The sequence below is a fragment of the Pristis pectinata genome, chromosome 1, assembly GCF_009764475.1.
Source record: "Pristis pectinata isolate sPriPec2 chromosome 1, sPriPec2.1.pri, whole genome shotgun sequence".
Classification (NCBI taxonomy): domain Eukaryota; kingdom Metazoa; phylum Chordata; class Chondrichthyes; order Rhinopristiformes; family Pristidae; genus Pristis; species Pristis pectinata.
In genome coordinates, this window is record NC_067405.1 from 12,334,051 (window position 1) to 12,360,240 (window position 26,190).

Genomic DNA, 26,190 nt, shown 5'->3' on the forward strand with positions numbered 1-26,190 from the left:
AAGAAACAACTGACCACACTAATCCCAGTTCCCAGGTTCGGTCCTCATAGAGTCATATACAGCACAGAAACAGGCCCTTCAACCCAACTGGTCCATGCCGACCAAGATCCCAATCTAAGCTAGTCCCATTTGGCCCATATCCCTCTAAACCTTTGCTATCCACGTACCTGTCCAAGTACCTTTTAAATGCTATAATTGTACCTGCCTCAACCACTTCCTTTGGCAGCTCATTCCACATCCTGACCACTTTTTGGGTGGAAAAGCTGCCGCTCAGGTTCCTATTAAATTTCCCCCCTGTCACTCTAAACCTATGCCCTCCAGTTCTTGATTGCCCAACTCTGAGAAACAGATTGTGCACTATGCACCTCATAATTTTTCCACCTCCATAAGATCACCCCTCATTCTCCTACGCTCTAATGGAAAAAGTCCCAGCCTGCTCAACCTCTCTCCATAACTCAATCTCTTGAGCCTTGACAACATCCTTGTAAATCTCCTCTACACTCTTTCTATCTTAATGGCATCTTTCCTACAGCAGGGTGACCAAATGTTGAGATGAACTCTTGACCTCACAATCTACCTTGTTGTGACCTTGCATCTTATTGCACTGCACTTTCTCTGTAGCTGTGACACTTTACTCTGTACTGTTACTGTTTTTACCTGTACTACCTCAATGCACTCTGTACTAACTCAATGTATCTGCACTGTGTAATGAATTGAACTGTATAATTGGTATGCAAGACAAGTTTTTCACTCTACCTCGGTACAAGTGACAATACTAAACCAATACCAATACCAAAAACTGAACACAATATTCCAAATGCATCCTCACCAATATCTCACCTCTCAGTGCTGTGCCACTTCAACTGCTTATCTGTTCATTTTAATGGCACTGAAAATTTTTGATCCAATACCCTTTCAGCAAGGATTTCCAGATCCCTATTACTCTTTGGATAAAATATATTTCCTGAAACCTCCCTGTATTCCTACTGAAAGTCCATGAACCCTAGTTATTGACCTTTCTGCCTTTAAATTCCAATCAACGCAACTAAAGATTACCCGGTCCTTACTATCTTGTCACTCATGGGTTGATTGATGTGAGTAAATTGGTTGCTACATTTCCTCACTCCAACAATAATTACACTTCAAAAGTTCTTCATTGCTTGAAATGTGTTTTGGGATATTCTCATAAAAAAACATGCAAGGTGTCACAGTCATGATAGCAAGACCATTTGGTTCATTGGCCATACTGAGTTCTTAAAATCTATTCATTTACTGGTATCTGGATCGGAGCCTCAATCTTCAGTGTGCCTACTGAGTCGATGGACTTCTGTTATCTAAATATTGTCGGGTAGATGCGGCAGAGATCTGCAGAGATCGATGGATTGTGAAAAGAATTGAGGGGAAGGAGAAACCTCCAGCTGGAAATTTAAAGGCAGGACCAAACGAAAGAAGAGGTAGTTTAGCCTGGTGGCCACCCACTTCAATCCACATCCCACTCCCATATTGACATGTCTATCCATGGCCTCCTCTACTGCTACATTGAGGGCAGGCGCAGGTTGGAGGAACACCACCTCATATTCCGTCTTGGGAGTCTCCAACCTGAAGTTCTTAACATTGATTTCTCTAACTTTCGGTAACCCCACTCCTTCTTTTTCTTCCCCCCCCCCCCCACTCTTTTGTCCTCCCTTATTCCTATGGTTCCCCTCTCCCGCCTTAATGACCTGCCCATCTCCTCTCCTCCCCTGCCCCATCCTTTATTCCATGGTCCACTGTCCTCTCCTACCAGATTCCCTCTTCTTCAGCCCTTGTCCTCTTCTACCTATCACTTCTCAACTTATTACATCTTCTCCCCCTCCCCCACCCACCTACCATCTCCCTCTCACCTGGACTCGCCTATCACCTGAACTCACCTATCCCCTGCCTGTGTGTTCTCCTCCCCCTCCTCCCACTTTCTTATTCTGGCTTCTGCCCTCTTCCTTTCCAGTCCTGATGAAGGGTCTCAGCCCGAAACATCGACTGTTTATTTCCCTCCATGGATGCTGCCTGACCTGCTGAGTTGCTCCAGCACTTTTTGTGTATTGCTCCAGTTTCCAGCATCTGCAGCATTTTTTGTGTCTTGGTATTTTAGCCAGAGCGGCTGAAGTATCCCAGTCCAGACGAAGGGTCTCAATCCGAAATATCAGCTGTCCATTTCCCTCCCCAGGCACTGAGTTTCTCCAGCAGTTATTATTTGCTCCAGATTCCAGCATCGGCAGTCTTTGAGTCTCTATGGCTAAAGTATTATTTCTACTAGAATCCAACTAAGATGAGCAGAGCAGGAAGAAAAATAACAACTTAATAATAACGAACAAGGTAAGATAAATCTCCCACAGTTACCAAACTCTTCGAGACTCTCTGACACTAGCACATCCTTCCTGTAGTGTGGTGACCAGAACCACACACAATACTTCAAGTATCCAGGTGGGACCCAAATTATGTCGTTTACAGAGTGTGTAGCACAACTGCAGGGCAACATTGGTCAATAAATATTGACTAATATCCCTTGCACTATCTCAATGCACTGATGTGAAGAATGATCTGTATGGATGGCATGGAAAACAAAGTCTTTCACTGTACCTTGGTACATGTGACAGTAAGAAACCAATGTACCAAATATTCAAGTGGCATCAGAATCAATCAATAGAATCTAACCCATCTGGCCCTGTGTTCCTGACTGCATTTTTAGCTGCACCCATCCAGGTATTAATTGTTCAAACCATGTGCCAATTGTTCCATGCATGTACAGATTGTGCCCTGTGCAAACTGAAAATGCCATCCATATGTAGGCTGTTTCATGTGCAAACATTTTGGTCCATGCACGCACAGATTGTATAATGCATGTACAGTGAACAGATTTTACTTTTTATCCATTAACATTTCATTGCAATGTGTGTTGATTATTTCATCATGTATCTAAGTGAGGCTTGTAAATGGAGGAGTGCAGTCAGCAGACATCATAGAGTTCCCAAAGGTTACTCCATGTCCTGAAGAAGTGTACTGACCCTAAACGTTGACCTCCTGCTTTTCTCCACGGATACTGCCTGGCCTGCTGAGTTCCTCCAGCATCATAGTGTTTTTCAAATGCTGGAGGAGCTCAGCAGGTCAGGCAGCATCTATGGAGGGAAATGGATAGTCGACGTTTTGAGCCAAAACCCTTCCTCAGGACTGGGGAAGGGTTTCAGCCCGAAACGTCAACTGTCCATTTCCTTCCATACATGCTCCCTGGCATTTTGTATGTTGCTCCAGATTCCAGCATCCACAGTTTCTCTTCTGTCTCCATTGTGAGATCAAGAGTCCATCTTACTTTGTGAATTTGGAAACTTTTTTAAAAAGGTTTATTCCTTTCTCACCCAGCAACCTGAAAGCTTGGAGGCTAAGCTGACTGCTAAGTAGGAAGACTTACAGTAAAGGCCAAACCAGAGAATTGGGAATGTTCTCCAGCAGTCAGATGGTTAGAGAGCTCTGGAGGCAATATTTTGCAAGGATGAATCAGCTGAAGATGCTTTGTTGCCATCCACAAAAAAAAGTCAAGTACCATTAGCTTGAGCATTAGTTTGACAGATTACTCTGACCTCATATAATCAGTGAACTGTGTCTGTGGAGCAGGCTATTCTTATATTCCCACACTTCACAGGGTTAAACCAGGTTTCACATTTTCATCAGTTTCAGCTACCCATCTCCCCTTCCGTCTCTCCTCTCCTCTCTCCTCTTCCGTCAGGTAGAAGATACAGGAGCCTGAGAGCACGTACCGCCAGACTTAAGGACAACTTCTTACCCCACTTTGATGAGATGGACTCTGACCTCATGATCTACCTTGTTGTGACCTTGCACCTTATTGCACGGCACTTTCTCTGTAGCTGTGACACTTTACTCTGCACTGTTACTGTTTTTACCTGTGCTACCTCAATGCACTCTGTACTAACTCAGTGTAACTACACGGTACAATGAATTGACCTGTACGATCGGCATGCAAGACAAGTTTTTCACTGTCCCTCGGTACAAGTGACAATAATAAACCAATACCAACACCAATACCCCAAACTGTATCCCTGAAATGAGAGGACAGAAGTGGTTAAAATTGCCATTATTTGCTCTTGCAGCATTCTGCTTGGCATTGCCACAGCAAGATCAAATTAGCTAAAACTCCTCGGTGTGAATCAATGCCAGCTCCCTCCAGTGAGGTTTGAAGCAAAGCTCAAAATGATCCAGGACAGCTGACAGCTTTAATCGGCAATCTCCTCATTTTCTGTCACTGGCAACAGAATCCTGTCGATTTTCCAACACACATCTCAACATTAAACATAATGGAGAATGTAGATTTATTCTGGTAATTCACTAAAAGATTTGCAATTATTCCGTCAGTTTGGATTTGTCCAACTCTGGGCAAGCACAGGAAAAGGCATCAACACAACAGCCGACACTGCTCAATACTGCTTCATCCAGTATTTCCAGTTTTTATTTCAGACTTACAGCAACCATACTACATTTTTTATTTGTTTTATTGTTGTTGCTCTCAGAAAAGACTGGGTTGCCTGGGGAAGATAAGGCTGTTCTGCTTCCAACAGAGAAGGGTGAGAGGAGGTTGAGAGAAGTGTTTAAATCATGAATCATTTTATCAGAATAAATAAAGAGCAACTGCTGAAGTGTCGCTGACCAAATGGCACAGATTTAAGCTGATTCTCAAGAGACGGCAGGAGGAATGTCCTTCTTACACTGCAAATGGTTCGGAATTGGAAAACTCGGTCTAACACTGTAATAGATACAGTTCTATTTATGTTTTTTTTAAAGGAATTGGCTTACAGTGTGGAAAAACAAAACAGGTAGTGTGGCCATACAAAAAAAGCAAGAGAGCTGCAAAAAATTGGATTACTTTTTTCAAGGCCAAAATGCGCTCATCCCCCTGAACCAACCAGCCACAATCTCCTTCTCTCCCTGCACTCTATAGCTCTGTGATTCCATCAGTTTGTTGCTGTTTATGCTGATTTTGGGTCAAGACCAGAAAATGCTGTAAGTACTCAGCAGGTCACACAGCAATTCGGAAGAGAGTAACAAAGTCGCTGTTTCAGGTCCACACTCTGAGTTCTCTTTCTCTCTCTACTGATGCCGCCTGACCTGCTGAGTATTTCCAGTGTTCCCTGTTTTTGTTTTAAACCTTCCGCATCTGCGGTATTTTGCTTGTGGGAATGCCTTGCCCACTTTGAAGATCAATTCACTGGGTAAAAATTCATCCTCCGTTGCAGGTGTTTAATTCACATTTGCACCTACTTGTTTTCACATGTACCCAGTATGACACAAAGGAGGCTATCTGGCCCATTGAATCCACATGAGCTCCAAGCATCACAATTCCACTCATGCAAGTCCCTTGTGTCTTAATCCATTGTAGCCCTGAAACCTATTCTCAATGTGCCAACCAACCTCTGAAGACATGAAGTAATTACCAATGTGCTCGAACTCTTAGTTTTGGTTAAATCAAGTTAAAAGGAGCAAATTTCAGAAGCAATGTTCAACATACACATGTTACACATCAGATGCTGAGAACGTATGACATCTCCACCTTGTAACTCCTTGCAATAGTGCAAGACATAGAACACAGAATATTAAATAGTACAGCACAGGAACAGGCCCCTCAGCTCACGATGTTGTACGGAACTAATTAAACGCTTCACTAAACTAATCCCTTCTACTTACACAATGTCCATGTTCCTCTATTCTCTGCACATTCATGTGCTTATCTAAGAACCTTTTAAATGCCTCTATTGTAGTTCACCACCACCCCTGGCAGTGCATTCCAGGCACCCACCACTCTCTCTGTAAAAAAAAAACTTGCCCCGCACATCTCCTTTGAACTTACTCCCTCTCACCTTAAATCATGCCCTCTAGTATTAGACATTTTGACTTGGGTAAAAGATACCAACTGCTACTCTATCTATGCCTCTCATCATCTTCTAAACATCTATCAGGCTCAGCCTTAGCCACACCAGAGAAAACAACTCAAGTTTGTCCAACCTCTCCTTATAGCAAATACCCTCTAAACCAGGCAGCATCCTTTTGCACCCTCTCCAAAGCCTCCACATCCTTCCAATAATGGGACGACCAGAATTGAATGCAATGCTCTAGATATTGACAGGTGATATTGATTTACCAGGCCACCTTGCATCTTTCCTGATTAATTTTTCAAATAAAAGAAAGATGAGGGAATGGTCTAAATCAGGTTTCCATTAAGTACTGCATCATACAAAGTAAGTCCTGTTGCTCAGGCCTTCTTCTTTCCAATGAGAAGCCAAGGTCTTGCATATGGACTCAATAGACAATAGACAATAGGAGCAGAAGTAGACCATTCGGCCCTTCGACTCTGCACCGCCATTTTGAGATCATGGCTGATCCTCAACAATCAATATCCTGTTCCTGCCTTGTCCCCATATCCCTTGATTCCCCTATCTATAAGAAACCTATCTAGCTCCTTCTTGAAAGTGCCCAGAGAATTGGCCTCCACTGCCCTCTGAGGCAGTGCATTCCACAAATTCACAGCCCTCTGGGAGAAGAAGTTTTTCCTCACCTCTGTCCTAAATGGCCTAGCCCTTATTCTTAAATCATGCCCCCTGGTCCTGGACTTCCCCAACATCTGGAACATATTTCCTGTCTCTATCTTGTCCAATCCCTTAATAATCCTGTATGTTTCAATCAGATCCCCTCTCAATCTTCTCAATTCCAGTGTGCACAATCCCAGTCTCTCCAACCTCTCAGCATAAGACAGTCCCGACATCCCCGGAATTAACCTCGTAAACCTACTCTGCACGCCCTCTATAGCCAGGATATCCTTCTTTAACCCTGGAGACCAAAACTGTACACAATACTCCAGGAGTGGTCTCACCAGGGCCCTGTACAAATGCAAAAGAATCTCTTTGCTTTTGTACTCAATTCCTCTTATAATACAGGCCAACATTCCATTAGCCTTCATCACTGCCTGCTGCACTTGCTCATTCACTTTCAGTGACTGACGAACAAGGACTCCTAGATCCCTTTGTATTTCCCCCTTATCTAACTCCACACCATTCAGATAATAATCCGCCTTCCTGTTCCTGCTCCCAAAGTGGATAACCTCACACTTATCCACATTAAATTTCATCTGCCAAGTATCTGCCCACTTACCCAACCTATCCAAATCACCTTGAATTCTCCTAACTTCCTCTACACATGTCGCACTGCCACCCAACTTTGTATCATCAGCAAACTTGCTAATGTTATTTGGTCTGTATCAACATCATTGTTGAATCAAAATTGACTCAACTTCACCGTGAGACTACAGTAAGTATGAATGCATCCCCAGGTACTTTTATCCACTGATTCTGCAAATGGTGCAAACCTAATGATTAATTATCATTATAAATCATCACCTGGTGAAATCATTCAGTGCACTAAACATGCAAATACTGATATCCAATCAGACACCCTCTCCACAAACATTAGAAGAACACTGGTGTTTTACATGTAGAATCCTGTGCTGAAATGGGAGGTATGCAGTTCCCAGTGGCAACTACATAAACAGCTGCCATCTGCCAGGTCTTTGTTGCAGTGACCATCAGGAAGAGAAGCAGATCTTTAAAGCAAGTCTCCTCACAACAGTGAGAAAAGATCTGCAGAAAATGCTGCCATGGACTAGAGGGGAAACTGTGGGCAGAGGAAAGGGGGAGGCATGCAGATCTTCTTTGCACTTTGGAAGTCTTTGCACAAACATCTGGCCAGATGTTATTCTGTGCTGTAGCTGTGAGGATGATCAAAAAACAGAGGTTGCACTGTATTGTTCGAAGTTTGAATGCAGCGATGGGACAACCAGTGGTAGGGATTCAAATATCCTGAACATTGGTAAATTGGTTTATTATTGTCACATGTACTGAGGTACAGTGAAAAACTTTGTTTTGCATGCCATCCATACAGATCATTTCATTACAACAGTGCATTGAGGCAGTACAAGGGAAAACAATAACAGACTGCAGAATAAAGTGTTACAATTACAGAGAAAGTGCGGTGCAAGCAAACAATAAGGTGCAAGGTCATAATGAGGTAGATTGTGAGGACAAGAGTTCATCTTATTGCACTAGGGGACCGTTCAATAGTCTTACAACAGTGGAATAGAAACAGTCTTTGAGCCTGGTGGTACGTGCTTTCAGGCTTTTGTATCTTCTGCCAAATGGGAGGGGGAAGAAGAGAGAATGTCCGGGGTAGGTGGGGTCTTTGATTATGTTGGCTGCTTTACCAAGGCAGCGAGAAGTTTAGACAGAGTCCATGGAGGGGAGGCTTGTTTCTATGATGTGCTGAGCTGTGACCACAACTCTCTGCAGTTTCTTGCAGTCTCGGGCAGAGTAGTTGCCATACCAAACTGTAATGCATCCAGAGAGGATGCTTTCTATGGTGCATCAATAAAAATAGGTGAGGTTCAAAGAGGACATGCCAAAGTTCTTTAGCCTCCTTGAACAATGAATCTGACAAGACATCGTTGTCAGACTGGAGACCTTTAGCTGCCATCTCACTGGCAATCTCAGCTGGTTATGCTCCAAGATGTTCTGTTTTCTGATTGTTCAGCAAAGATTGTAGGTTGCACCAAAAGCTTCATGTGATGCAAGGGAGGAAACATCTAGCATTTAACTTGTTTCTTTACATATTCACTTTCACAGTGTGGGCATTGCTAACAAGGACAGCATTTGTCATCTCTCATTGCTCCAGACCAAAAAGACTTGCAGGGTCATTTTAGAGGACATTTTAGGAAGTCAACAAAGTTGCTGTAGATCTGGAATCACATTGAGGTAAGGACAGCAAATTTGCTCTCCGCTAAAGAGCATTAGTGAATCATTTCCCCATTTTCGCTGGCCTTCCACATGCTCTCATTGAAGAGACCCAAGGTCCTCTGTGTCATCCCAAATACTTCGTCTGCATTTTGATCCATAGGGGGATAGGGGACATGATATTTATTTCAAGGAGGCTTTGAGAACATCCTTGACCTCTTGGTAACCTCTTGTTGTGCAGAAGTTCCAATCATATTCATTTGCCTAATTGAAACATCAATAACTATACAAATTTAAATTATCTAAAGCAATAAAGGGGCAGCACGGTAGCGTAGCAGTTAGTGCAACGCTATTACAGCGCCAGCGATCGGGGTTTGATTCCTGTCACTGTCTGTAAGGAGTTTGTACGTTCTCCCATGTCTGTGTGTCTGTGTCTCATTGTCTACCACCCAAAAATCTCTCTCCACAGATGCTGCCTGACCTGTTGAGTGTTTCCAGCATTTTCAGTTTTTAACCCCCAAAAAATCAGATTTTCAAATGTATTTTTGAAACGAATCAGTCGGAATTTTTCATCAGCTGGTTGTTGTACACGTGTAATACATTACTGGCTGCAGGTTGTGTGTCCAAAATTTGATTCTTTTAACACCAATGCTGCATCTTCGCACACTGAGCTACTGAGTGTGAGATCTGTCACCTCTTCCATAAAGTTTATAAACTTTATAATGAAACATGTGATTGCAAGTGTTAATGAAAGGAAATAAAATGGCCCTGGCCTTTCTCATTGCACCTCAGTAACCATTTCAATCACTACATTAAAGATTACATGTCTAAAGAAATGAGTGCAGCATTTCAGGGATTTCATTGAGGTTTACATGGATTAATAGCCACCAGGCTTGTCTGAATGCCTGATTGAAACTGATATGGTTTCAAATCCTACGTAAATCTTATTTCACTCCCTCTAGATTTAATCAGGAGAGGTTGTGGCTGCTTGACAACTGATCAATCCATGACAAGAATTAACAATTCTAAAGGTTACAGAAGTGAAAGGATATTTTTGTACATTGCTTCAATCTTATGTACAGATCTCACAGAAACAACCTGAAATAAGCCATAGGACCTGAAAAGATTAGTTTCCTTTTAATCTTCTGACCCTTCCACCTTTCTCACCATATCTTTCAATCCCATTTCTCTTCATGTCTACTTATTAAGCCAGCTTGTACTGCCTGCTTTGACATTTTTACCTGACAGTTTATAACCTATCACAATCAAGTGTTGAGTGGAATATTTTGCCTGCCTTCCCTTCTCAGTCCCCAACCCTCATTTTTTATGTGTAGTGGTCAGCATAACGCTGTTATAGCACCAGCGACCTGGGTTCAATTCTCATCGCTGTCTGCAAGGAGTTTGCACGTTCTCCCCATGTCTGCGTGGGTTTCCTCCGGGTGCTCTGGTTTCCTCCCACATTCCAAAGGCCTATGGGTTAGGAAGTTGTGGGCATGCTATGTTGGTGCCGGAAGAGCGGCGACACTTGCAGGCTGCCCCCAGAACACTCTACGCAAAAGATGCATTTCACTGTATATTTTGATGTACATGTGACTAAGAAAGATATCTTATCCTATATTTCAATTTTTTATCAAAGTAAACAATAAAATGGATTTGCTGTTCTCATTGCTAATTATGGTTATTTGCTTGTTGATTATCATCATTTTGGGTCCAGGTTGATGGAGTCACAAAGCAGGTGAGGCAACTCGCTGACAGCTATGAAGTGCATGGCTTCTTCAGTGCTATGAAGCTATGTAAACCTTTGGTTAGGCTGCACTTGGAGTATTGTGTACAATTCTGGTTTCCCCATTACAGGAAGTTTGTGGAGGCTTTGGAAAGGGTGCAGAAGAAGTTTACCAAGGTTCTGCCTGGATTAGACGGTCTGAGCTGTCAGGAGAGTTTGGTACCTTAAATCCAGGCAGCTCATAAGGAGAACTTGGGTTATTTTCCCTGGAGCATCGGAGCCTGAGGGGAGACCTGACAGAAGTTTATAAGATTATGAGAGGCGTAGATAGGGTAGGCAGTCAGAATCTTTTTCCCCAGGGTAGAAATGTCAACTTCTAGAGGACATGCATTTGAGGTGAGAGGGGGGAAAGTTGAAACGAGATGCGCAGGGCAAGTTTTTTGTTTACACAGAGAATGATAGGTGCCTGGAACAGGCTGCCAGGGGCAGTGGTGGAAGCAGATATGACGGTGGTGTTTAAGACATTTATAGATAGGCATCGAGTTCAGAACAGACATTGTGGACCAAAGGGCCTGTTCCTATGTTCTACGTTCTCTGTTCTGTCTATGACTCAAAAACCTAAAGTCCCATCTCGACAAGAGCCAAGGATTGAGATGAACTTATGGAGGATAGAAAGGCAGTCAGCATCCAATGAAAAGAACACTCCAAAGACCTCTTCAATTACAATTCTGTCCATGACATGAGCACTCATACTTCCCTCCCAAAACGAACTGTTCAGGCCAGCCTTGCTGCCTCTCCTGATTGAGAAGAAGTTGAAAAGGCAAGATGCCAACTAAAAACAAGAAGACCTTGGCAGCAGATGGCATCCTTGCTGAAGTTCGAAAACTCAACGGTGAAGCACTTCCGTCATAAATCCACTTCCCCATAATTCAAATCATCCACACCAAGGAAGAGGAAGACATGCCAGAAGACCTCAAACAAACTGTTACCATGACCACCTTCTAGAAAGGAGACTACCATAACTGTGGAGGAGTCTCCCTGCTACTTGTTACAAGGGGAAGTCATTGACAGGTTATTTCTCAGTCACCTCCTCCGAGTGCCAAAGAGCTCCTTCCCAAATTGCATTGTGGATTCTGTCCACCTAGAGGTACAATGGACACGATCTCCATGAAAAATGCAAGGAGCAGCACCATTCACTATGCACGGCCTTTATTGATAGGAGTGACTGTGGAATATCTTCCTCAACTTTGACTGGCTGCACAAATTTGTCACCATCTTAAGTCAAGATGGAATTCAGGTTATGATCATAACCAACGGATCCGCAACAGAGCCAATCTCAGTGAAAAGCAGTGTCCAGCAAGGCTGTGCATTTGTCCCAAAACTTTCTTCAATCTTTGTCACCACTGTGCTGCACCTCATCTCCAACAAGCTCCCCAGTGAAGTGAAGCTAGTCTACGGGACTAATGTGAAGCTGTTCAAACTACGTAACCTCCACTGCAGAACCATTTCCCCCCAACCTCAGTAGTTGGGCCACAGTATGCAGACAATGCCTGCGTTCAGAGGTCTTGCTTCATACCACCATCAGTTTATTCACTGGAGCGCGCAAGAAAATGAGCCACATACAGGCGAACCCCTGTGTGATGAGGCAGTTTCCTAGAAAATGGCCCACATTGTGATCTTCCGTAATGCAAAGCTCCATCATCTGTCCATGTGTGAAGAAACACAAGTTGAAAAAAAAATGTTGTGCTTATTCACTTACTTCTTTCACATAAATTTCATGAGAGTGAATTTTATTCCGCCTCTCAAATTTTTGGGTAGCGACTTGTGAATTCTGTAAGGGCAAATTTCCATTACCCAAAGTGCTGTAACACTGAGGTCCCCTGCACTCAACATCCACAAAATAAAGGAGACACAAGAGACTGCAAATACTGGAATCAGGAGCAACAAAAGGTTCGCTACCAACCTGTTCCGGCTGTACCACACTGCTCTTCACAGTGATATGCTGGAAAACACAGACCACTTCCATTTCTTCGGACCAACACTCAGTAAAGGCTGATATCAGTGATGAAATTCACCATAGCTTTCAGTGAGACATTACAAACTTTGGCTGACTGAAGAAAAGGGTGTTGAAAGGTCAAGAGCTCAAGTCTGGTGCAAAAGTCACAGCATAGTGGGCAACTGTTTCCCTTTTGAGTCCCAGTGGGACAATGGCTAAAACAAGGGGACATAATTTTAAGGTGATTGGAAGAACGTATAGGGGGGATGTCAGGGGTAAGTATTTTACACAGAGAGTGGTGGGTGTGTGGAACGGACTGCCTGCAGTGGTTATGGGGGCAGATACATTAGGGACATTTAAGAGACTCTTAGATGGACACATGAATGATAGAAAACTAAGGGGCTATGTGGGAGGGAAGGGTTAGATTGATTTTTGGGTGGGATAAAATGTCGGCACAACATTGTGGGCTGAAGGGCCTGTACTGTGCTGTAGTTTTCTATGTTCTATGTTCTATGTAACAGTGATCCCTCCCTATCTGTATGATCTGAGACCTGAACTACCTACAGTAGGAACCTCAAGTCACTAAAAAGTTAACACCAATGTTGTCTCTGCAAAATGCTTCATACAGAATCATAGAATCAAAGAGTAATGAAGCATGGAAACAGGCTCTTTGGCCCAACTCATCCATACCGACCATGGTGTCCACCGAGCTAGTCCCATTTGCCCGTATTTGGCCCATATCCCTCTAAACACCTCCTATTCGTGTACTTATGCCAATGTCTGTTAAATGTTGTTAATTTACCTGCCTCAACCACTTCATATGGCAGCTTGTTCCATATACTGACCACTCTCTGCATGAAGATGTTTCGCCCCAGGTCCTTTTATATCTTTCACCTCTCACCTTAAACCTATGCCCTCTAGCTTTTAGTCACTCTTCCCAAGAAAAAGGACTGTGTGCACTCCCTCATGATTTTATACTCCTCTATAACATCACCCCTCATTCTCCTATGCTCTAATGAGAAAGGTCCCAACCTGCTCAACTTCCCTCCATAACTCAGTCCCTCAAGTCCTGGCAACCTCCTCATAAATCTCTTTTGCATTCTTTCCAGCTTAATGGTTTCTTTCCTATAACAGGACAGCCAAAACTGTACACAATACTCCAATTATAGTCTCAAAAATGTCTTGTACAACTAAAACTCTTGGGAAGATAAGCAAACCAATGTTGGTGTCCTATTCCAAGCTGATATCCCCAGTATTGAGTTGCTAATTACACTCTGTTGGCTCCATTGGACAGGGCACTTACATGCCCAACATTGACTCTCAAAACAGAATCTCCCTTTTGAGTTCTGCCAAGAGATTACAAGATAAATAACAACAAAAAATCAACAATGTGTTCAAAGCCTCCTTGAAGAAATGAAACAACACTACTGAATCCTGATCATTGACCACTTAGAATGGAGAGGATGCATTCAGAATGGCACTGAGAACCTCACATCCATGTGTATGGGGTCAATATAAATGGTAAAAGAAGCGCATCCCTTCGCAAATTACCCAGCCCTCCTGTCCAACCTGTAGTGGAGTCTGCAGGCCCACATTGAGCACAGCAGCCACCTCAAAATCCATAAAACCAGAAAGAAAGCAAGCCACCCTCCAATCTAAGGGATCACCTGAGAAGAAGGCAGGCATTCTCTTACCAACCTATTTACATCTGCACAATGACACATGGAACAAAACTTGAGGACCATAGAATCAATTGACAGAAAAGGTTGAGACTGACGTGCCACAGGAAGGGATAAAGTTGACTGAAGCAGCCAGACAACTTAAGAACCAATAACAGAAGCATAAATTCATTGCTGCTGATAAGCTGACCAATAGAAATTTAGCAGTTAGCACTGGGCTTTTTTTTTAGAAAGACAGAGGAGTGATTTATCAAAAGTATTTCTACACGTTTATGGGGACTGTCACCAAAGAGGAAGGAAGTTAAGACTGATGTTTGAAAAAGATCTGTCTGACAGCAGACATCTAAATGTTTTGTGTTCTAAATTGGAGCTTCTCAGAAACCCGGCGTGTCAGGAGTCCAGGATGAAGCAGACTTACTCAGATGATGTAACTGACAGTTCTGTCTCCAGCAACCATTTATCTCAGTGGGGAACTGGTATTCCTTCCCCTCGAAGCTGCCAGTCACGGCAACGGAATATAAATAAGGGATATGCACCAGCCGAGGTGGAACTGTCAGGCAAATGACAGTCCATAAATGCAGTTTTAAATAGTAGTTCCTAGAGGGAGAGGTTAGCAATTTAGGTTGACAGCACTGTACCCTCAAGAGTGATTTCCTCTTTCATACAAAACAAAATAAAATTAAAGGCGAGGTGTCTGATGGCAGAGTGAAGAAGCCCTGGGAGAAATGTACAAACCAGGTCAGGTTCTGATAGAGCTCTGATGAGCACAGCAGAGGGAGAATGTGGTAGAACGAGGAACAGCACAATTTATAGGCATGTTGCCGGCCTGAAAGATTATAAAGCAACAGACAATCTGCTGGAGGAACTCAGCGGGTCGAGCAGCATCTGCATGGGGGGGGAAGGAATTGTTGACGTTTCGGGTCAAAACACTGCATCGGGGCTGAGAGTGGAGAGGGGAGATGGCCAGTGTAAAGAGAAGGGGAGTGGTAAAAAGGAATCCGAGGTGATTGGTGGACTGAGGAGGGGTGTAAGATGAGGGGCAGATGCTGCTAGGTAGGGGACAGGTGCAGGGGTGGAGTTGGGAGACAGTGGCAGGTGAATGACAGATGGAGGCAGACAGAGAAAAGAAAAATTATGGAAAGATGAAGCAAGGTAGGCGGAGTGGAGTGTGAAGATTGGAGAAAACTGCTGAATTATAGTTTTGAAGAGAGGTTATCTGGGCCGCTGTTGTTTCTTTAGGAATAGAGGAGATTTGATTGGTGCATATATGAAATCATGAGAGGCTTTGTTAGCCTATTTTCATTAGCAGAAAGGTCAGTAACCATGGACTGTAGACTTCAGCTAATTATTGGAGACGTTAGAGGAGAGTTGAGTGGTAGCAGTCTGGAACTCACTTCTGACACTTTCATATCTAAAGGTTACCTCAATCTCCACTTGATGAGCTACAACCTATAGGATCATGGCGTATCAGGTGAGAATCGGGACAAATTGGTGGATTATTAATAGTTGGTATGGATATAATGGGCCAAATGGCCTCCTTCTGTGCTACCAATTTCTATGGTTTTCTGCTTCACTGGGCATATGCTTAATTTGCTTCTCTAAGTTGAAGTTTTAGTCAGATAAACAAAAAAAAATATGAAGTGGAGCCAAATTGTTCCAGGGAAGGACAGGGAATTACAGGAGCAAACACGTTTTTCTAATTCCCTTCCCAAAATCTTCATCAGCTTGGAATCAATCCCTGCTTTTACCTCTTCTCCTGCATTCTCTTCCTGGCATCAGCTACAGTTCAGTTGGAAGCCCTCTTCGTAAGACAGTGGTTCAAGTCCCACTCCAGAAGCTTGAGCACAAAGACCTAAGCTGGCGATGGGAGAGTGCTGCACTGGCAAAAGCACCATTCTCGGTTGAATGTAAAAATAAATCCAAGGCACTAATTTTAAAGAGGAGCAGGGGAATTATTGCCAGTATCCTGATCATTAACATCCCTCAATGAACATCCTAACACATTCCTCTTTGTGGGAAAAAAATCCCAGCTTCTTTCTTGTAGCTCTACAACTTACTTTAACCTATGAGCCCTGCCTGCTTCGCCCTTTGCTGAAGGAACTTGAAGTTGCTGCTCCAGCAACAAGAGAGGATGAAGGATTTTCTCTCACAATGAACAGCAATGATGTCCTGGAGCAGAAGCCTCAGGGAGGGATGAAGGCAGAGAGGATTGCTGACGGGAAACTCACATGCCAAGATCTTTTCTCTTTAAGCTTCAGGAGATCTCGAGTCAAGTGCCATAGAGTCATAAAGATATACAGCGTGGAAACAGACTATTCCGCACTGATCATCAACCACCTTACATGATACATTAGTCTCATTACCTTCTCTCCACTTTCTCACCAAATCTGCCCGGATTCTATCACTCAGCAAGTGTTGCCACGGTATCATGTTAACCATACAGAATCTTGGATAACAGCATTATTCCAATCTCTGAAGCCAATATTCCTTGATTTATCATGTGGATGTTGCCAGCAAGGCCAGCATTTATTGCCTATCTCTAATTGTCCTTGGGAAAATGATGCTGAGCCACTTTCTTGAACCACTGCAATCGTTCTGGTGAGGGTCCTTCCACAGTGCTGTTGAGCAGAGATGTCCAGGAATTAGACCCAATGATGATGAAGGAAAAGATGGTGTGTGACTTGAAGAGGAACCCATAAGTGCTGAAATTCCTGCACACCAACTTTACCTCTCTCACAAAAATAATTAGAGCAAGAGAGGAGAATAACATTTTAATAACAGAAATAAACAAAGTGGTTAATATCACTAAAGGGGAAAATTAAAGGGACTGAAACCAAGTAAATCCCTTGGACTTGATAACATGAATCCCAATGTTCAAAACAAGATGGCTACAGAAATAACGGATACTTTAGTGATGAATTTCCACAATTCCCTGGATTCTGAAATAGGTCCAGAATGAAAGGGTTAACGTATGAGGAGCATTTGATGGCTCTGGGCTTGTACTCGCTGGAGCTTAGAAGAATGAGGGGGGATCTCATTGCAACCTACTGAATATTGAAAGGCCTGGATAGAGTGGACATGGAGAGGACTTTAGCAGTTGTGGGAGAGTCTAGTACCAGAGGGCACAGCCTCAGAATAAAAGGATTTCCCTTCAGAACAGAGATGAGGAGGCATTTCTTTGGCCAGAGGGTGGTGAAGCTGTGGAATTCATTGCCACAGATGGCTGTGGAGGCCAAGTCATTGGGTATAGTTAAAGCGGAGGGTAATAGGTTCTTGATTAGTAAGGGCGTCAAAGGTTATGGGGAGAAGGCAGGAGAATGGGATTGAGAGGAAAAATAAATCAGCCATAATCGAATGGAGGAGCAGATTCGATGGACCAAATGGCCTAATTCTGCTTCTATGTCCTATGGTCTTATGATGTTGATAAGATCTCATTTGGAGAACTGTTTTGAGTGTTTGGTTCCTTTTCCGGATGAAGGGCAGACTTGCCTTGGAGCAGTGAGCAGAGATTCACCAGATTGGTTCTTGGGATGGAAATGTGAGATTGCGTAAGACTGGCCCAAACTTATTGAAGTTCAGAAGACTGGTGGAGGCCTCATTGAGACATTGTGAGATGGGTCGATGGAGAAGATGCTGAGAGGTCTGTTTCCTGGACAGGCTGGAACCAGGGGTATAGGCTTGGGGTGACAATGGTGGTGATTCAGAACCTCGAGGTAATTGGTAGCACATATCAGTCTGAAAAGAGCAGCAATTTCTTTATGCAGAAAGATGCAAAGCTTAGGAATTATCAACCTCAAGAGGAAAATGGATGGTCAGTCAATGCATATACTCAAGGCCAGTATTGATTGGTTCTTGAATAGTTGGAGAATTAAAGGATATAGCCGGAAGGTGGACTTGATGGACAGGATCACCCATGACATTGAACTGCAGACAGTAAGGGACCATATGGCCCACCATTGGGTATATTTAAGGCAGAGGTTGATAGGTCCTTGATTAGCAAGGGCATCAAATGATACAGGGAGAAAGCAGGAGAATGGGGTTGAGAGGAAAAAATAAATCAGCTACGATAGAATGGCAGAGAAGGCTCGATGGGCTAAATGGTCTAATTCTGCTCTGATGTCTTATGGTCTTATGGATTGCTGTTTATGTTGTCATACATTATGGGTGCTTGCTCTGACAGTGACAGAATTGGAACACAACCTTGGAGCATTCCATTGATAGGACTGGAGGTGTCAATAGATTTTTAGATATCCAGGGAATCAAGGAATATGGGGTCAGAGCAGGAAAATAACACTGAGATCCACCAGGAATGACTTTGTCTAATTCAGAATATCACCATACCATTCAGCACTGTCAGCATCGCAGTTACAGTGATACTTGTTATCCAGGCAACTCTCTTCCAATCCGCAGGCACATTTCTGAACTCCAGGCAGTGAACCTCCCCAGTAAATTTGTTTCTCATTGGTCCTCCCAATCCACCAGGTAAATGGGGTCCCACCTGTGAGAAAGCAGAAACCGACCACAAAACATGACTGAGTTGCTCAAATTTTGCGAGAATGTATCAAGTCTTTGAAGATGCAAAAATAAAACAGAGATGCAGCAAATCTGAAACAAAGTCAGAATCTCAGAGAAATACTCTACAAGTTACCCAAACATCCTGTCTTCTACTGCCTTCCATCGGTCAGAAGATACAAAAGCCTGAAAGCACGTACCACCAGGCTCAAGGACAGCTTCTATCCCGTTGTTATAAGACGATTGAACAGACTTCTTGTACAATAAGATGGACTCTTGACCTCACAATCTACCTCATCATGGCCTTGCATCTTATTGTCTGCCTGCACTGCACTTTCTCCGTAACTGTAACACTCTATTCTGCATTCTGTTATTGTTTTTCCCTTGTACTAGCTCAGTGCACTGTTGATGCGTATGGACGGCATGCAAAACAAAGTTTTTTACTGTACCTCGGTACATGTCACACTAATAAACTAATTATCAAGTCAAACTGTATCTGTGAAGAACTACTGTGAATGATTTTTGCAATGAAACTTTGGCCATGTTTTTCTTTCTGTACAGATGTGCCAAGAGTTGCTGATTATTTTTGGCATTTTCAATCATTGAAGAAAGTTCCTATTGTGTGGATAAGGATTACTTTGTTGAAGGAAGGCATCATTATTCATCTTTTCTTTCTTTTGTCCAAACTGAAGTTGCCACATTAGCAAGCTGTTAATAGTCTACAATCATAAACTTCCTTCATGCATAAAATGCACAGCCACTATATATTTTTATACAGCCAATTACAAGAAACTGAAATATTGCCAGATAGCAAAAAATAGTGTGGTAGAGTGATCTCTTTATCATATCAATGACACAAAGATGTGACTGTAAAAAGCATTATTTGTGAATGGCTTGTTTCATATTATTTGCAATAATATTTCATGATGATACCAAACATTATAAATAATTAGAACATATCATTTAGGAACACTCAGAACCAATCATTTCCATCGTCTCAGGAGGCTCTATAATTATATGGAATGTACAGTGCAAAAAACGACCCTTCAGCTCATTAGGTCCGAGCCAGTAATTGTTGTTTTCCACACAAGCCTCCTTTTGCTGTCTTCATTCAATGTCATCATAACTTTCTGTTCCTTTCTCGCTCTTGCAATTCTCTTTAAGTGTTTCCCCGCTGTTCACTCAACAACTTCACACGGCAGTGAGTTCCATATTCCAACCAATCTCTGGGTAAAAATGTTTCTATTATGGCCCAGAAAGCAAACCAGCACCTCTACTTTCTCAGAAGGTTGAGGAAATTTGGTTTGTTCCTGTTGACCCTCACCAATTTTTACAGATGCACCATCGAAGCATCCTATCCAATGCATCACAGCTTGGAATGGCAACCCATCCATCCAAGACCACAAGAAATTGCAGAGTTGTGGACACAGCTCAGTCCATCACACAAACCAGCGTCTCCTCCATGGACTCTATCTATGCTTCTCACTGCCTCAATGAAGCAGCCAGCATAATCAAAGACCCCACTCACCCCGGACATTCTCTCTTCTCCCCCTTCCATCAGGCAGAAGATACAAAAGCTTAAAAACATACACCAACAGGCTCAAGGACAGTTTCTATCTCACTGCTATAAGACTCTTAAATTGACTTCTTGTCCATTGTTGATGAACTCTTGACCTCACAATCTACCTCATTATGGCCCTTGCATCTTATTGTCTACCTGCACTGCACTTTCTTTGTCATTGCAACTGACATTTGCATTCTACTACTGCTTTTCCCTTGTAATACGTCAAAGTATGTATGTTTTTGAAGTAATATGTATGGATGGCTTGCAAAACTATGTTTTTCACTGTATCTCGGTATATGTGACAATAATAAACCAATTTCAATTCCAATACCAATTCACTTGAGTAGCTTATTAGGTTTATTCCTGAGCATCTTACGCTTCAGGGCACCATTTCAGTCCATCACATTGAACTTCAGTTGCCACTGAGGGTCAAAATCTTGAGCACAACAATTTGGGAGCTTGTCTGCCTCAGGCCCAATTTAGGTAGAAGCTTGGTGTTGAGATGATTGCCACCAAGCCCAACATCTTGGGGGGAAGGAGAGTAGGATTGCAACTGGATTGTGGTGGATGAGATAAATTGCTTGGGTAACTGGGGGGAAAGAGGGAAGAAGATGGGAGGACTGCAGGAGGATCATGTAGTGATGGGGTGCTGACTGATGGAATGGGGAGAAACCCGGATATCTGAGGATGTTGCGATATCATTTTAAAACATAGATAAGACAAGATAGAACATAGAACATAGAACAGTACAGCACAGAACAGGCCCTTCAGCCCACAATGTTGTGTTGACAAAGCTAATCCCGCCTACCTACAGAATGCCCACATCCCTCCATTTTCCTCTCATTCATTTGCCCATTCAAGCCCCTCTTAAAAGCCCCCAATATATTTGCTTCCACCACCCCATCAGGCAATGCATTCCAGGCATCCGCTACTCTCTGAGTAAAAAAACTTACCCCTCACCTCTGTTCTGCTCCTACCCCCTCTCACCTTAAATGCATGCCCTCTGGTATTGGATCGCTCAATAATGGGAAAAAGATATTGCTTGTCCACCCTATCTATGCCCCTCATAATTTTACACACTTCCAACAGTTCACCCCTCAGCCTCCACCGCTCCAGAGAAAAGAGCTCAAGTTTGTCCAGCCTCTCCTGATAGCACATGCACTGTAATCCAGGCAGCATCCTAGTAAACCTCTTCTGCACCCTCTCTAAAGCCTCGACATCCTTCTGAAAGTGAGGTGACCAGAATTGCATGCAATACTCTAAATGCGGCCCAACCAGAGTTCGATAGAGTTCTATGTTGTCACATGTACTGAGATACAGTGAAAAACTTTTGTTCGTGTACCATCCAGGCAGATCATGCCATTCAAAAGTACATCGAGGGAATAAAAAGAAAAACAGAATGCAGGATATCATGTTACAGTTACAGAGAAAGTGCAGTGCAGGTAGACAAATAAAGTGTAAGGGCCACAACGAGGTAGATCATGAGATCAAGAATTCATGTCATGTCTTACACACTGCTTCGGTTTCTCAGAGAGCACAGAGGTGATAGCCCACACTAGTCAACCCAAAAATAGATTTCAAAATGTGTGGGGTTTTGCTTGGGATAAAACCAGAAATTGCTGGAAACACTCAACATATCAGCCAGACAGCATCTGGGGAAAGAGAAAGAGGGCAGGCAGGGTAGTGAGGTGGTTAGCGTAACACTTTACAGCGCCAGCGACCCGGGTTCAATTCTGGCCGCTGTCTGTAAGGAGTTTGTACATTCTCCCTGTATCTGCGTGGGTTTCCTCCGGGTGCTCCAGTTTCCTCCCACGTTCCAAAGACGTACGGGTTATGAAGTTGTGGGCATGCTATGTTGGCGTCGGAAGCACGGCGACATTTGCGGGCTGCCCCCAGAACACTACACAAAAGATGCATTTCGCTGTGTGTGTTTCGATGTACATGTGACTGATAAAGAAATCTTATCTTGGTGTTTCAGGTCTGGGACTCTTAATCAGAATTGGGTAAGGGAGAAAAACAAGTTGTTTTCAGTAGCAGGGAAGGTGGGGACAAAGGGAATATCTCCAAATGGGTTAAGGGGGCAGTTACAAGCATATTATCAGTAATATCTTGTTAATAGCAAGGTTATGAGACATGTCTTACAGGCCAAATGATTCCAATGAAATGAAGAAAACTGAACCAAAATGATGGCAAAGGTGGTCAGTTCTGAGACAGAGAGAAAGAAAGAGATGGGTTATCTAAAATTGGAGAATTCGTTATCGAGTCTAGAAGACTGTAACATGACCATGTGGAAAATATGTGAAAAATGTTGCTGCGTTGGGTCTTGTTACAATAGTGCAGGAGGCTACAGACGGAATGGTCAGACTGATCTTGGATAGAATCTGGCCATCTATCTGCGTCCGCTAACCGTATGATTGCCTTTGTTACGTTAATGGCCAAGCGATCCATTTTGCTTAAATGGAAGGATCCAATACCCCCTATTACTTTTCAATGGTTCTCTCAAACTATATCATGTTTAAACTTGGAAAAAATTAGGAGTGATACTATTGATCCTTCGCTTAAATTTGAGGAAGTTTGGAGTCCATTTATTCAATATTTTCACATGATATAGATCCCCTTATAATAACCTTTCAATTTAGAGGAACGGAGTTGATGACATAATATTGCTCTGTTTCTATTGAGAAATTTCAGTCCAGTTTTTTTTTCTGTTTTTTTTAAATTTTTTTTTCTTTAGCTTAGTTTGGTTTGATATATTGTTTATAATTTTTCTTATTGTTTTGGGGATTTTTTTCTTTCTTTTATATTTTATAATAAATCTTTTTCTTTTATATTATATTCATTCACTAACAGATTGTTGGATCTACAGATTTTTTTTATACTTTATTGTTCTTTATGATTATCCACATCAGGATTGTTCACCTGATCTCTTTGTATTACATGTATAAACATTGATATATTAATCTGTATTAATTTGAAAACTAATAACAAGATTGAAAAAGAAAGAAAGACAAGATCTTTATTAGTCACATGTACATCGAAACACACAGTGAAATGCATCTTTGCGTAGAGTGTTCTGGGGACAGCCCACAAGTGTCGCCACGCTTCCGGCGCCAACATAGCATGCCCACAACTTCCTAACCTGAACGTCTTTGGAATGTGGAAGGAAACCGGAGCACCCAGAGGAAACCCACGCTGACCCGGGGAGAATGTACAAACTCTTTACAGAGACAGAGGCCGGAGTTGAACCTGGGTCTCTGGCGCTGTAATAATGTTACGCTGACCACTACACTACTGTGTCTGCCCGTCTACGAAGGATGCCTGCCTAGGAAGGAAGGCCTCTAAGATTGGTACTGTGGTACAAGGCCATGGTGTCCCAATAGTGCTCAATGGCAGGCAACCCCAGCACAGCCTCTCCAAGTTCCCCTCCAGCTTCAGAAAAATGCAAGTGTGCTCCCAACTCATGGTTTTGACCCCTCTCACCCAAGTTGAAACATCTTTTCCATGCCCATCCTAATAAGCCTCTTCATAGTTTTAAAGGGTGATACATCAGATTTCTCTTTTCTAAAGAATAAAGCTCAAAATTGCATAGTCTTTCTTCACAGTTATAACCTCTTTATTCTGGTGTCATCCTTCTAAATCTCGATCATACTTTTTCCACTGTCTCTATTTCTCTTTTGTAATGAGGCAAGCAGAAATGTGGACATTAGTCTTTTCAATTCTATTCCTACAGTAATAAACCCAAGTTCTTTGTTTATATATTGATAGCTCCGTGAATCTGCTATGCTACTTTTAATGATTTGTGAATATGCTCTCAGCCTTTTGCTGCTTTATTCCATTTCAATTCCAAATTTCCAGTGTAAATGTAGTCTACTAAAAAGAACCACTTTATTGTTTCAAATGTAATTTGTTATTTCCATACTCATTCTGCACATTCAGTGATTTTTTTTATAACTTACTGCAAACTTCTGTATTAACTATGCTCTCAGATTGATATCATTTGCATATTGAACAATTCTAAATCTTTCATTTCCTGAATCCAAATTGTTTATGTAAATAGTGAAAAATTACAGTCTGTACAGATCTGCCATTTTGATTTACTACTTTAATCCCAACAAAATAAAACTGTTGTGCATTCTGCAACATATTCCTTAACTCAAACTTAATCAAGAGTCCACTTTGTGTTACCCTAACAAACTCCTTTTGAAGATATTTGGATTACATTGACAGCACTGGCCTTTCAGAATCAGAATCAGGTTTATTATCTCTAACTTATATGTCATGATTTTTTTTTGAGGCAGCAGTACAGTGCAAGACTTAAAAATTACTGTAAATTACAAAATAAATAAATAATACAACAGAAAGGAATAACGTTCATGAACCGTTCAGAAATTTAAGAGACTCTTAGATAGACACATGAATGATAGAAAAATAGGGGTCTAGGTGGGAGGGAAGGGTTAGATAGATCTTAGAGCAGGATAAAATGTTGGCACAACATTGTGGGCCGAAGGGCCTGTACTGTGCTGTAGTGTTCTATGTTCTACATTCTGTGTTCTAAATCTGATGACAGAGGGGAGGAAGCTGTTCCTCAGTCGTTGAGTCTGGGTCTTCTCCCTGAGCCTGTACTATCACACACCCAGTTACTCTAATGCGACACTAATCCCATTTTATTCTCCATACAGTCCCCTCAAACTCCTGTCAGATTCAACCACGAAGGACAATTTAGAGTGCAAAATTAAACCATCAGCCTGCATGTCATTGGGATGCGGAGGGAAACTGGGGCAGCCAGAGGAAACCCGTGCAGTCAAACGGGGATCATGCAAACTCCACACAGACCTCAGAAGCCAGGAATGAACCCGTGTCGCTGGAACTGTGAGGCAGTGGTTCTAGTTGCTGCACCATAGTGCCACTGTGATCAAGAAGTATGGTGAAACAGTGTAAGTGACAATAATCAACCTATACCAATACCAAATAAACTTATAAGCTTGTTCAAACATAAGTCTCTTTTGAAATCTGTGCTGACTATTTTTTTGCTGTTGTACAACTGATATTTGGAGTTGAAAGTTTCAGACGGAAATCTGATGGCATCTAATGTCGTGGGTCCTGTGTTGTTGCACCATTTCAGTCATTAGCCTGTCAAATTGAACTGCAGTTGCCAACGAGGGCCAAAATCATGAGCACAACAGTCTAATGGGTCCTGTGTTGTTGCACTCATTATGTCCAGGGACACGTCCACTAGAAAAAGGGCATACTTGCAGACGGAAAGAGAGAGCTTAGTTCATGTTTTCCTTCGTGAAATTGAGCTTTAAGTATGGTCAACAGGATGCCTTAAAGTTTGCAAGGAAAAATAAAGTTTTGAAATAAAATCTATCTCAGTGTTGGCCCAGATCCAGTACATACCAAAGCTAATTGCTGGTGAACTCTTGCCCCTATGCTCTTGATTGTAATCTCTGCTCCTTCTACCAAGTACTGTCTCACTATACTTCTTTATCACAGTGGTACTGTGGTGCAGCAACTAGAGCCATTGTCTCACAGCTCCAGCAACACTGGCTCACTCCTGGCCTCTGAGGTCTGTGTGGAGTTTGCATGTTCCCCATACAAAACACAGAACACAGAACAGTACAGCACAGGAACAGGGTCTTCAGCCCACAATATTGTGCTGATCCAATTGCATTTGTAATAAAATACCCAACTAAACAAATCCCTTCTGCCTACACAATGTCCATATCCTACCATTTCCATCACATTCATGTGCCTGTCTAAGAGCTTCTTGAATGCCCCTATCGTATTTGCCTCCACCACCACCCCAGGCAGTGCATCCCAGGCACCAACCACTCTTTGTGTAATAAAAACTTGTTCCACACATCTCCTTTGAACTTACCCCCTATCATTTTAAATGC

At 42.6% G+C, this 26,190-nt stretch overlaps 1 protein-coding gene across 3 annotated transcripts in view; it reads right to left on the reverse strand.

Annotated features, from left to right (window-relative positions):
- The window catches only part of LOC127572752 (contactin-associated protein-like 5), a 1,205,714-nt gene that overhangs the window by 318,406 nt on the left and 861,118 nt on the right, over positions 1-26,190 (reverse strand). For all 3 annotated transcript variants that reach the window (XM_052020359.1, XM_052020369.1, XM_052020350.1), the window contains exon 14: positions 18,559-18,715. In XM_052020359.1, coding sequence (XP_051876319.1) covers positions 18,559-18,715 — 157 coding nt within the window. The remainder of the gene's footprint in view (positions 1-18,558; positions 18,716-26,190) is intronic.